General features: G+C 36.9%; 1 protein-coding gene across 1 annotated transcript; it reads left to right on the plus strand.

The window, feature by feature from the left end:
- The first annotated feature begins 314 nt into the window (after positions 1-314).
- LOC109045532 (RNA polymerase II elongation factor ELL2-like) lies at positions 315-14,183 on the plus strand. Its single transcript, XM_042778754.1, has 12 exons — positions 315-494; positions 3,923-3,970; positions 4,934-5,055; positions 5,144-5,307; positions 7,232-7,491; positions 8,744-8,868; positions 9,019-9,085; positions 10,149-10,815; positions 11,117-11,156; positions 11,356-11,560; positions 11,697-11,741; positions 11,841-14,183. The coding sequence occupies exons 1-12, from the start codon at positions 363-365 to the stop codon at positions 11,955-11,957; spliced, it is 1,992 nt and encodes a 663-aa protein (XP_042634688.1). The 5' UTR covers positions 315-362; the 3' UTR covers positions 11,958-14,183.
- The last annotated feature ends 222 nt before the right edge of the window (positions 14,184-14,405 follow it).

Below are 14,405 nucleotides of genomic sequence, written 5' to 3' on the forward strand. Positions count from 1 at the left end.
ATTAAACTCAAAATAGGCAAATATCAGCAGATTAAGTCTATCCATAATCCAGAGATTTTATATTTTACATTTTTTTTTAATTTATCAAATAAAAAAACCATAGAGGAAATAACAAGCACAAACGAGCATAAGCTTATTATCATGCAAACACAATGTCATGCTTGTGGAGCAGTGAAGAAGCATAGGCCTAGATAAAATCCTTCCTTCCTACAGAGGAAAAAGACTCAACGAGTCTCTTAACTTTCTAACAGACTAGAGCAGAAAGGGATTTAACGTGCTTTTGCTCAGGTCCCTCCCTCTGTCCGCATTAGAGAGAGAGTTTGCACGTATGTCAGAGGGACTATGGTGGAGGGCTGGTGAAGATGATGGCAGCTCTCTGCGAGGATGGCACATATGGACTCAACTGTGGCCGCAAGAGCGACAGAATATCAGTTTTACATGTCAAACTGACAGAATCAGCATTTAAAGCGCTAGAAAACTACCAAAACTGTAAGGTAAGTGCTGGAAACCTTAATAGTTTTATGGAGAGAGAAAGAGAGAGAGAGAACTTGCTCGCCCAAAAAGACATTAGATTATGTTTTATTCCTTTCTAAACATTGCAACATCTTTAAAAACGTCAATAAACGTTTTCAGTTGGATGATGTCCTTGTAGAATTGATTGGAAAATGTTTTTTAAAGAAAGGAAAAAAAGACATGTAGGGAGCGAACATTATGCCAACACACCATTACCTGCTATAAACTCTTTGCATATAATTTCAACTCTAAAAACCACATTTATTGAATGTTAATACATTTATGAAGTCTCAGCGATCGAAAGAGCTTATATTAACAGGATAAAGGTGAAATTGTTGCGTTAGTTCTATGTTTTATTGTGTTTTATCCTCGAAAGCTGAGCTACAATGCTAACAGAGAAAACTTTCTCTTCAAACTAATAACGTCGATTAAATTGTCTGTCATTTCGACGTCTTGATCATTTTAGTTAGTTTACAGTCTCTTTAAAGTAAACGTTTAGTCTTACATACGGAAAAGCCTTTGGAATTGACGAAAATTAAAGTTTGGTGAGCTAGCTGATAGCATGGCTAATGTTACTAGCTGGCAGTCTTCCAACAATGATTAAGTTCATAAATATGGCGACATTTTTGTTATTTGTTTTACATTCACGACTCTTAGTTCAAATAAACATGGATTAGAATCACAATAAGACCAAATAACACATATGTTTGTCTAACAAACGTCTAAATAGGGTTGCCTCGCTAGCTAACGTTAGTTATAAAAACCCATAAACACACATGAGGAGTTTAACGTGTTTTATTAAAACAAATCGTGTCGTTTTATGTTATAATCTTTGTTTATCATGCGCTAATTTAAAAGGCATTAACTCTGGTTCAGAAAGGAATAGCCCAATTTTGATGTGTGGCATGGTGACTAGCCTAAGTGGGGAAACCCTTTACTTTTTCATATACAGTTTTAATAGTGCACAAATCCTCTTTCTTCCATGTAATTTTGATACATTTTCTGTACAGGGTTTGCGTATGATAATTTCCATTTGGGTAATTCAAGTGAGTAATAACAATGTGTGAGATTTGTAAAAGTGTAATGAATATGGATATGGAAATTGATAAATGGGGGAAAAAACTTCTGGGTATTTCTAACATTTCGAAAGGCTGAAAGAGTTTCCATTGGCTTACTAGGAGAAATCAGGCAGCTTCAATGAAGAGCTGCATTGTCTGGATTTTTTTAAAGCTCTACACTGCTCAAAGTGCTTACAAGGCAGTGTTTGACTTAAAGCTACAGCTGGCTCGTTGTAAAAAAAAAAAAGCAGAAAAAAAACATGCACTGGGTTCATAGAGATGGTTCATTCGGTCCCGAAAGGCCAAATCCCGATAAACATTTAGGCCCAAGATTTGCTTTGGGTTGTGGATGATTGGACATTCACCCCATTCATCTAATCCCAGTCACCTATAAAGATGAAGTCAACCCATTTTGTTTTGAATTACATTTAAAAGAGTTAAGTTGAACCTTGAAGCCTGTTTGAGACTAAAATTAGCTTAGTAATCCATCAAGTTCCTGGCTGCTTTAGACTGGCACTATTTGTCTTTGCTGATTAGGGCTTGCAGTATGGTTGACACTCAAAATGTTACAACACACCATCGGCGAGACCAGATGAACGAGTCTCAATCTCGAAGCTCACGAACAAATCACATGCTGTTGCATTGAAATGATCTAGCACGATTATGGTATTTATGAACATTTTATATGTTCATTTTTTTATAGCCTCGTTTAAGTTTTAGTAGTTTTATGTGCTTTTGACTTTTTTTTTTTTTTTTTTTTTATAAATATTTATATCCTTTAGCCATTTTACTAATTCTAGTTAAAATTATTTGTTTGACTTTTTGTAATCTAACATATATATTATTGCAGCTTTATTTCAAATAACATTTTTTTTTTTTTTTTTTTTTTTTTTTTTTTTAGTAATTTTAGTTTTTCATTCAAAGTGCATGCCATTCGCATGATGTTATCTAGCATGGAAGTATTCAAAAAATGTTACAACACAATATTAAAGGGCTGCAGAAGGTTCAGTACAATCGTGTTCTGTATTAAGTGTCACGTTGGTGTAAAGAATGTAGTGATCATATCCTGCAGGGCTTAATGTCCTCCTATATTAATCGGATAGTAGTAAGGGATTACTTACTACTTTGTCCGTACCATACCTGTCTTAACTTTGGCATAATACCGCAAAATAGACAGAATGCTTAAAATTTCTTGAAGTATCTCAAGCTAGCTTGATTGACTGATCAAAATCTTAGCACATGTTGTCATGTTCAAGATCTGTTTGTCTTCTAGCTACCATTCTGAGCTCGTGGTTAATCATTGTTCATCTTTCGGCAATGGGACAAGACAGTCAGCGATGATCCTGGAGCCGTGCCTCATCTTTCGCGTGGCTCTAAATGTTGATAATAGATCTTTAATTGCTAAAGTGTGTTTGTAGATTAATTATTTTTTATGTTTGATTCACTAAGGAAGCTGTTTAACTGAGTTGTCTGTTTGTCACATGTAATTATTGGTGGTTAAGGTTGGTTTTTCTGTTGGGCAAAAAGTTGTTGAAATGTATTAAATAACAATGAATCGCATTGTCCTACAACATGCAAAATTATTAACTTATGTAATGTGTGTTTATTATCCTAACTATGCATGATTGTATGTAAAGTTACATTTTATTATTTGCATTTAGCATTGTGTTCGTGACCCTGTCAACACAGATGTCCAACCCGTTTTTGAGTGTTGAGAACCACTGGTTTAGGCTTCCAAATCATCAGAGAGCTTAATCGTAGTTCTTCGTACTCCTGTGTAATGTGATCTGATCTAGTCTGTGTGCAAGTGTGCTTGGGGGTGGGGGCTTATGAAACTTATCTGGTTGAACAAGCCTTTGCAGATGGAGGAGGCTTTGGGCAGTATTTGAATGTAACCGAAGGTGTATGATTGCAGAGATGTGAAGGGTTTGGATTATGTGGAATGAATTCAGGTAAATTGGGACATTTTGCCAATGAGATGACTGGGAAAAAATGTCACAGTTTACCTGAATTCACCTCTACTTCTTATGTACTGTATAAAATCACGACTGGCATTAGATATGGAAGGTCAAGTTGAGTGTATTGCATTGTGGGATATTTCTTAGTGTGGTCTGGTTGTAAACTGCACATATTAGGTCCTGCTTGTATTCTATGCATGCAGAAAATCCAACTTTTCACAGTATTCATACCACATGCTGGAGATATCCTACTCATAATATGCTATTCTTGTATTATAGTTGCACTAATCTTTTTCATAAATATATTAGCAGATGCCCATTTGTTTGCTTATATTTGATGTTTGGATGGATAAAGTAGTTGTTTGTTGATATGAGTATTTTCATCTTTTCCAGAATGCACAGTCCTCACAGGCGACGATACGTTTTCAGGGTCTTCAAGGGGTAAGTTGACTTCAGATTGCCTTAAAATCTGTATAATCGGTATCGCTGGCTTTGGGCTGGGAGTTACTTATCAAAGCACTCTATAATTGTGAGCCTGGTGTCTTAATAGAGCCCTCAGCCCTCTGCGGTTTTATTGGGCGGTGTCTCACTTTTTCACTGTGAAAGCGCCTGTTTAACCTCTGACCCTGAGCACCATGCTATAGTTTACCTCAGACGCTGTGTGACTATAAATACTGGGTCGGCGAGTAGGGTTCCGGTTTTACGCTCATGAATGCTCTCTCTAAAGACATAGTGTGCTTAACTAGTGTCTATGCTGCAGTCGACATGTTATTACAAAGCTCTGATTGAGCTGACACCATGAGTCTGTTTCAAAACCTAGGCAGCCATCTTCCTTCATCCATCAACAGTGATGGATCATCATAGGTGAATCATCTGAAATGCTCTACATGGGCGGCAGTTCCCTTAACTTCATGAGAACTGCACAAAAGACTTGACAAATGCTAATGATTGATTCCAGTAGAGCTTTGCATTAGCATCTTGCTATTTTTAGTATTATTTATGTTCTATAGTAGTATAGTAATAGTTTTTATTTTTATATTTTTCAGTAAATTTTTTTTTTTTTTGCTTTTATCATTTTATTAGTTTTTATTTCGTTAAATATTATATATTTAGATTTTTTTTTTAAGTTTTAGTAATTTTAGTTTCTCAACTTTAATAGTACTTCAGTTAATTTCTAATTTCATTTAATTTTTGAAAATGTAATATTTAGATTTATTTCAGCTTTTTATTTCAAATTAATCAAACAAAGCATATATCTTTAAAATATGAAGTGTGAAACCACCAAAAGGCACCTGTCTACCGTAAAGGTAGCTCACTTTGATTTGCTAAGCTGATGTTATTTTTTTCATTATTAACTTTATTTGCACTTAAAATATATATATATTTTTATCTCTGCCCTATCAGCACATTAAAATCCCAACAACAGACACTTCCAATGGCTTTCATAATTTCGACTTTTATCTGTCCAACTTTGGCAAAGACAATCCTCAAGGAAGCTTTGAGTGTATCCACCAGTACATATCTAGGTAAGTTCTGAGCAAGATTCTTGTGCATCAAAACTACTGCTCGTTTTGCTGTGGTTTCTCATTTTTAACTACTCTTTGTGCCTGTTAGCTCTGGGGTCCCCCATCTGTCCTCCCTGGGAACGATTCAAGACAAAATCACAGTATGTGCCACCAATGACTCCTACCAGGTGACCAAAGAGCGTGTGACCAAAGCAGAGGACGATAAAAGCAAAAACAACACCAAATTCATCAGACCCGGAGGACTGTTCAGAGGTTTGATATTAATGCACTGTATTTGATCTCTTATAACATGCACACAAACACATTCTGGTCACTAATGTAGTACCAAGTACTACATTAATCCAAAGTTAAAAAGGACTATAGGTTAACAGTTTCAAGTGTGAAAAGCTCTCCATCCGGTTTAATTTAACATTTTCAGCATTTCAGTTTTCGTGGTTGGTGTTCCAATCGAAACGTTTCAGTTTCAAAGAATCTTTCTATGCATCTGATGATTATCTTCACAGGATGGGGTTTTCTTTTCAGTTTCTGTTTTCATTTCCCAATTTGGATGTGTGTGTGTGTAGTACAACGTTACATGAATTTGCTCATTTCTAGATTAATAATGGTGTCATTTGTGATCTCACATCATGCAGATCTCCTCATATTTTTCACATTGACCTGTAACACTCGGCCAGTTCAGTTGTGTGCGTTAAACCAATTGGGAGCTTTACAGAGAGTGATGTATGGATTAGGGTTAAGAGAAAAAGCAAGTAAAAGTTCATCCTATTTATCTGATGTGGCTAAGTCGTGGCACAAACCATGTCTCCGAGATTACCAACGTGCCCCATATAGAGATGTGTGGAAATGGAAAGTGACAGACTGAATCTTTCAGGTTGTTGTCACTTGCTTAGGCTGCATTTTAAAAAACTGCAGGGGGGGAGATGCTGCAATGCTGCAACTCCAGAGACCTGTTTTATCTCTTATCGATGTTTTAAAAATGGTATCACCATTTAGGAAAAAAGAGGAACCCTTGAGGATTTTTAGAGTGGCTTTAACTAACACTCAAATACAGCCCATTATATTTCACCCCTGCCAGACAAAACCGGTCTCTCAGCACCTGTTCAGCTGTCACTCCCCTCTGGGAGCCCTCATTCTCTGGACCACAGCTGGCTTCCACCACAAAAATGGAAAAGTCAGTTTCACCCCATCCCTCGGCACTAAGCCGCAGGGGAGGAGTGATCAGGGTGCACAGCAAAAGGAAGTGCAAGAAAGAGGGTTTGTGGCACAAGGCTTTGCAGCAGCTGGTTCTCAGGAAACCACGGTACACTCTTTTGTTTGTTTGTTTAATCTGAGAGGAAATGGTGCACATTTCCTATACAACCCAGAGATTAAATGATCTTGCCTTCCTTGATTCCTCCCAGTCTGTCATACATGTGTGATGGCCAAAGCTTATTATCTACTGACGTAAGAGTTTCACCTGACTGGCAGGAGGAGAGAGAGCAAAAGTTTGTGTCTGGATGTCGTACAGTCATCGGCACATGTTTGGGCAAACCGAGGGAGAGTTCACAAGAGAAAGACGTAGGAAGTAGGATAGGCTAAAGAGTCACTACCCTTAATCTTTTAAATAGCTTTTGAGGAATTTTATAAAAGAGGAAACTTTTCTGTAACACTTAAAAAACCCAAAGTATGTTCTTTAGTATTGTTTCGAGAATAATTAGGGTGTAGAGATGAAAATGTATTGGCACCGTATGTTGATACTAAAATAAATACGACTCTGTATGGTATCAATGTACTTAACATCTGACTGATGTGGCTGCTTTCAAATGCTTGCATGCTTATTTTCGTATACTCTAAAAATACTAAAGCAGCACATTATTCAAATTAATTTTGCAAGATTAAATTTGAAACTTCAGTATTGCATTTGTTAAATCTCTTCTGAGGTTTACAGTAGAGAAATGGTGTATTAAGCATGAGGGTTTTGTAGGCATCTTTAGACAATAGAAATTATATATCATCTGGATACTTGGTTTAGCATTAATCCTAATCTTGTATACAGTATAGAATGGGGTAGTATGTTAAATAAGCCCTTGAGTACATGGTCCACCACATATTATTTACCAATGTAAAGCACTTCTTAATGATAACTGTTTCACTGTTGTAACCACTGTGTCTCCCTGTGAATGTTGTTTTGGCATAGACAAAAAAGTCCAGCACCGAAAACCGGCCCCCTCAGCCCCCGACCCAGTACCAGAGAGGAAGCAGACCACCCCCCTCAACCCAGCCAACACCATCCGCAAGTGCCTTACCAACAACCCCGTATCGCAACGGCCATACCGGGACCGCATCATTCACCTTTTGGCCCTGCGCTCTTACAAGAAACTAGAGCTGCTCGGCAGACTGCAAAGAGACGGCATCAGCCAGAAAGACCGCAACTCTTTTGGCGCTACGCTACATCAGGTAACAGTGAAATTGTGGCGTGGAATCAGTTCTCTTCTCACAATTAAAGCGACCATTATGCTCAATCCACAGCAAGTGTAATGTTATATAATAAAACACAAGTTTTAACAGAAGACTCCTAAAACTGGTCTCATTCACTTCCTTTTTAAGTGCCCCACTGTAACCTCAGTTTTTGTTTAATGCTCTTGATTGCATTTTTACTTGTATTTAACCTGAAATATTAGTTTAATGTTTAAAGAGCAAGATAAAAGACTAGAAAGGCATTAATGGCACTTAACCTGCTGTGCAAGTTCTCTCAATGCAACTTGAGGACTGTCATGATCATACATATTAGCTCACAATAGGTCACAGAGACTCAAAGCATTGATAGCATCAAATCACAGCTGTAATCTACCCACAGGCTACAGGCTCGCAGCACTTTCACAGAAGCACAGTGTCACGTAATGCAAGTCACCATTTTACAGCCCAAACACAAAGATTTGCATTCACCTCAGCTGATTGTATAGCACGTGGCAAATTAGGCAACCATAAATTAAACATATTAAAGTAATTATGCACATGCATGGATGCTCAAACAGCTCATGATGTAGAGACCAACATACTTCTTTTCAGTCAATCTAAGGACATAATGTTGACAGTCGTCATATTTGAATGGCTTCTGTCATCAAAAGGGGTAGAAGTCGCAATTTAGGTTCTGCCTGCTAGTTTCAAAGGAGAAATATGGTGTTTGTCCTTTTCTGTGAAGTCTAGAAGGAATTAATTCAGGCTTTTAAAAAGGAAGTATGAAACAAGCTTCTCTCCTTCTTTGGAAATGCAGGAAGGACTGAGAATCTGAAATGGTCTCCTCACTGGGTTGTAACATAAGAAGTAACACTATATCCCTTTGCCTAACTGTCCATTTGCATTACTATTTATAGTGTTTGTGTATCTGCTGCTCTTAAGTATGCCGACTTAAGTATTCAAAGTGTACAGTCAACATCTTATGTGTATACTATTCATTAAATTTGACACAAAATGAAAATTTCTACTAGATTCAAAATCATCTTAAATACAATGTTTGTTCAAATTTAAAGCTTATTAAATTCAGTTAATTACATTTAAAACCCATTTTAAGAGCCATTATTGTCTTTTTATTTTATTTTATTTACCCATTTAAAAATATTAAAAGAGGTCCTTTTAAATAAATCTTTGTATGTCCTGTATTTAATCAGAGAAGGGAAACCAATCAATGTAATATTTTCCATTCCTAAAGGTGGCCAGTCTAAACCCAAAGGATAACTCGTATTCGTTGAAGGACTTTATTTTCCGTGAGGTTCAGAGGGACTGGCCGGGCTACACAGAGGATGAGCGGGTTCAGGTTGACAGGATCCTGGCACGGTAATACTCACCGGTCACATGCAATTAAGAGAAGAATTACTTTTTAATAGAACATGAATCATTTTTTAGAGCCAGTACAAGATATCCCAAGAGTATTTGGCAAAGCTTAAATTAGTTCTTTTTTTTTTTTTCTTTTTTTTCCTCCAACAGTAAACTCGGTTTGAATTCAGAGTCTGTATCTTCCAGCAGTCCAACCAAAGAGCCAACATCCCCACTGGTAAGACACATACATAAACTTACATGCATACAAGTTTTATATGGATTTTTTTTTTCTTTTTCTTTTTTTTTTTTACGCATAAATATTTAAATAAAAAATGATTATTTCATACATATATACTATATATATATATATATATATATATATATATATATAGATAGATATATTATATAATATCTATCTATAAACATAAAAAAAAATTATATCATTATATTATATGTATATATTAGAGGTGTAACAGTACACAGAAGTCACGGTTCTGTACGTTCATCGGTTTATCTATCTATCTATCTATCTATCTATCTATATATATAAAAATATATTCACCTCGTTACAATATTTTCACCTCGTTACAGATTTCATAAACCTCGTTACAATATTTTCACCTCGTTACAGACTTCATAATAATTCTACACAAATTACATTTTGGGAAATGATTGAAATGCGCATCTCTAGAACCCAAAACTTTCCCACACTGCAGATTTAAAACAAGCAGGTGGTCCCATCTGAACTCGCAGTTCTTGTTTTGGGCTGGTGTGTAGATTGTCTGTTGGATTACCGCACGGCCCCCTCTGGATTGATCGTCTATGACTGACTGTATTCAACGTCTGACTGCATGAACCAAACCGTGACGTCTGTACTGTGATGAATACATGTATCGTTACACCCCTAGTGTGTGTATATGTGTGTGTGTATATATATGTGTGTGTATATATATAGTATAATATATACTGTGTGTGTGTATATATATATATATATGTATATGTATGTATATATGTATATGTATATATATGTATATATATGTATATGTATATATATGTATTTTATATGTATATGTATATATATGTATATTTAATATATATGTATATGTATATGTATTATTTTATATTAATATACTTTTTCATTTTAAATATAATTTATTATGAACCACATATTATTTTATATTAATATACTTTTTCATTTTAAATGTAATTTATTATGAACCACATGCAGAAAATTGTCACTCTTTGCACATCCATGAATTTGAAGACTTAAAAATAATGATGTGTTTCTTGCTTTTCAGAAACGCCAACCTGAGACTGACTTCATTGACCCTCTGATTTCTAGGAAGCCCCGAATCTCCCATCTCAGTAACCGAGGACCCCCCTCCTCTTCAGGTCGTCAATCTTCAGAGACTGAGGACAAAAAACCTGCACCCACGGCCGCCTGCCCAGGACCCTCTTTTCACCCTACCCCTGTCACAGGCTCCAGTTCAAACTCCCCCAGTACACCAGAGGGTGGGGGGTCTCAGGACCTGCCCCTGGACCAGAGCTCTATATGCGGGAACTCCTCAGAGAGCTATGCCCCTCGCAGTCACACACCCAGCCCATCCAGCCAGCCAGTTTCCACAACGTCCCCCTCATCCTTCTCCACCTGTACCGTCTCGACAACCACCATTACCTCCTCCACTACCACCAGCAGCGGCCACCATGTTTCTTCTGCCGCATCTTTTACAGCCAGCCATGACGGCAATGGCAGCAAAAAGCCCAAGAAGTCCAAGAAGCACAAAGATAAAGAGAGCAAGCGAGAAGGAGAGCGAGAGAGGGATAAGGATAAGGACCGAAAGAGGGATAGAGAACATCACAAGGAGGATCACTGTGATAAGGAAGTACAGCCCAGGAAGAAACACCGGAATGAGGCAGAGCAAAGACACATTCCCGCCAACATCAGCCACGAATCGGACAGAGAAGGTTTGTTTTGTCATGTAAATGACATTTGTGGTCCTCCATATGCATTTTGTGGTGTTAACATTTATTAATTAATTGCTTATTATAAAAATAAAAAAAATATTAGCTGCATGCCAGCAGATGTTAAGCTTGTCAGGCCTGATGAATAGCTTGATTTGTTCCATTTGCCTTTGGCCCTCAAACTTTAGTTCACAACATCATATTTATGTTAGTCTGTTGCTAAAGACACAAAGATCATGTGTTACGTGTGCCTATGAGAGGGCTGATTTCCATGTCTGTACATGACTGGTGTGTCTTTTTACAGCTGGCAAAGACAAGCTTGTCAACAGCACTGAGCTTCCAGTGTGAGTGAACTTTGACTCCTTTATAGTGTGTCTTTCTGCATAAACCCTCTGCATCACATACAATAAGAATATAATAAAATATATATAATAAATAAAATATAATAAATAAATGCGCATATATATATATATGAGCATTTTATATGAGCATATAAGTATTTATTATTTGAACCTATTGTATATTGTAGTAAGTACACAGCAGAGATAGCTTATTGTCTTTTATTGTATATTGTAGTAAGTACACAGCAGTGATATCTATGGATCAGAGGCAGCACTATAAGGATGACTTCAACGCAGAATATGATGAGTATCGTATCCTTCATGCCCGCGTTGAGAGTGTTACTCGTCGTTTTACAAAATTAGATGCCCAGTGTAGACGACTGTCACCAGGAACTAAAGAATACCAGGTGGGAGAACAAGATTTCATTTTTGTTCTTTATATACTGCTCTTATTTTCTTTATATAAAGAATTTTATATCTTTATGTATATATAATTTTTTATAGTCCAAGTAATAAGTGTTTTTCTTTTCTTTTACCTAACAGGAGGTACATGAACAGGTGCTGCAAGAATATAAAAAAATTAAACAAGTAAGTGTAACTGAGCATGTCTAACCCATCTGGGTCCTTTAGACCGCAAGTAAACAATAAAAACAGTATGTTAATTCACACATTATGTTTGCTTTATAGCACAGCCCAAAATATTATGAAGAAAAACAGCGCTGTGAGTACCTGCACAACAAACTGGCCCACATCAAACGGCTCATCGCTGACTTTGACCAGCGGAGGGCACAGTCCTGGCTGTAGGGCAAAGGACAAAGCAACCCCTTTTGGCCAATCAGAGTGCTCCTTAACCGGAGGACCATCTTGAGAGGAGTGTGGGGATCAAACAATTCCTTATTTATTCTATTTACAGATTCCCCACTCGATCTGGCCTTCTTCATCACTCTGTATCTTCTTTTTTTTTCCTTATTCATCCTTTCCCATACCTTATATTCTTTAATGTTCTTTCTTTTTGAAGGACTTTTCAAAAGAAAAAAAGGACAACAAAGAAAAATTAAAAAATTTTGAATGCAAAAAGAAAGTTTGCAATGCAAAACCATGGGCCTTACAACGCATATTTCTTGAAGCCTTTTGCACAGGGGTGATTGAGCCAGTACATGTGAAAAAGTGGCCATAAAAGAGGGTGTTTCCAAGAGCCTTGAGACTTCCTTTCTCCTGATGGCCCTGTTTTTTTTCTTTGAACAGCATCAGTATTCACACCCACAGTGCAAAAGATGCCTTAAGATATTAATACAGACACACATCGATGTGGCGTCAGTGAGACTTACAAGCACCTGGGGCAGTGAGGAGATATTACTGTGACCTGATCGTGGGTCCAGCGCACATTCGTGGAAGGTGTGATCGATGTTTGTGTGTGAGAGCTAGAGAAAGAGACGAGTGAAAATTGTCAGTGTTTTTGTTCATTCTTGGGAAGGACTGTGGGTCAGAAACTACAGGAAGAGAGAGGCTCTGGGAGGAGGGTTGGATATAAACTATAAAAGGGGGGAGGGGAACGGAAAACTAAAATCCCAAAAAAAAAGCTGCTATATTTTGTTTTTTCTTTGGACAGCCAGAGCCTTTGGGATAAGTCTGGCTCGTGTTACATGTTCTTAATTTAGGCCTGCTCTGTCATCGAACCATCTTGAAAGCAAAGGTGCTACTGATTTATGAGGAAATGCATTGAGCAGAGGCAGACCTGTATATCCATTTCAAATGTATTCATTAATTATTACAAGTCTCAAAGCAGAGCTATTTATGAAATATGAATATAATTATATTTTTTGTTTTTTGTTGTGAATTTAAAGGAATTGCTGGAATTTTGAGCATTGAAAAAGAAACTGATCAAATATGCATACAAGTCTTTATTTCACGATATCATTAGTGATAAACTTCTTAAAGATTAAGGGAAACGTTATGTTTACAAAACCTGTGTGGTAGAAAGTTTTGCCAAACAAAAAAAAAAAAAGTGATAAAAACAAAACAAAAATGCTTTCAATCCTATGTTTATGGTCTGGAATAAAATGTTTCTCTGAGTGAAATGACACTGTTAACTAAAAGGAGATGGTGGTCGAACACTTGAAGTGTCTTGATATATTTATTTTCTTTGATCCTTGTTTAGGGAAAAGATCCAGAATGCAGCTTTGTGAATCAGCTTTGAAAAACATTGCTTTCAATTATGCAAATTCTCTCTGGATCAAATAGCTCCATGGTGGATTCTGATTGGCTAGTTGATTCTGGAGGCTTGCTGCATCCATTTGCACATTTTAAGATGTCTTTTTGAAATCTGAAAAATTCTCTCTCTCCTCTTATGATCACAGTTATTCCATTGTTAAAGCCTGAGAGGTGTTTCTTTTGTTTTCCAGTGTTGTAAATTGAAAAACCTGAGTGAGCCATTCTCAAAATAACCATTGACGAATGTTCGTTTTCTGTATTTGGGGCGGCAGATGGCATCTTACTTGCTTTTTTTTTTTAGGGGCTTACATGTTATCAAACTCCCCAAGATGTTCTGTTATGTGAGCTTCTGTTCATTTTAGTCGCCATTTATAGACTGGATGCAATGTCGCATGACAACCAAATACAAGTCGAGGTTATTTAACAGAGAACTTTAGCAGCACTTTACGTCAAAGATGCTTATTTCCTCAGCATTCAAATAGCATCCACACTGAACGCTAAAGATTAAGACACTAAGTAGTGTTGCTTGGAAAGGAGAATGTGCATCTACACATCGAACCCTGTATCGTTCTAATTTGGGTTGGGTGGGGAAGTACTTGATGTGTGACCAACACTTGTTTCCCTTTCCTTTTGAAAAGACTTTGCCTCTGACACCACTAAAAAGAGATGTTAATGTTGAAAATAAGCCAAGAATCTCATAACACTGTCATCTCTTGTTTTAAAGGTGGGATGGGGGTTGTTTCAGACTGTAAGAGAATTCCTGACCTGTCCACCTAAACATGTATAAAATCGGTTCAATAAAATGTGAACTTGACTTAAGATGTTTTTGTGTGTTCTGAATGAGTCATTAAATCATTTACCCAATAGAATCATTGACAACACCGAGTCGTTCACGACCGAAACAAGTATATTACTGAGTGTCTGCAGATTTCCAGCAACTCTAGAAAAAATACGCGTTTTGCTAACTGACTTATATCAAGGAATAAAATATAGGAAAACAATAGCCTATACAAATTCCAAGTGCCAGTAATGTCCTAAATG

This window comes from Cyprinus carpio, chromosome A21, assembly GCF_018340385.1.
Source record: "Cyprinus carpio isolate SPL01 chromosome A21, ASM1834038v1, whole genome shotgun sequence".
Classification (NCBI taxonomy): Eukaryota; Metazoa; Chordata; class Actinopteri; order Cypriniformes; family Cyprinidae; genus Cyprinus; species Cyprinus carpio.

Coding starts and splice junctions, on each gene's coding strand:
- LOC109045532 (XM_042778754.1), top strand. CDS start 363: ATGATGGCAGCTCTCTGCGAGGATGGCACATATGGACTCAACTGTGGC. Junction 9,086..10,148: donor AAGAGCCAACATCCCCACTG/GTAAGACACATA, acceptor CTTGCTTTTCAG/AAACGCCAACCTGAGACTGA. Junction 11,742..11,840: donor AATATAAAAAAATTAAACAA/GTAAGTGTAACT, acceptor TTTGCTTTATAG/CACAGCCCAAAATATTATGA.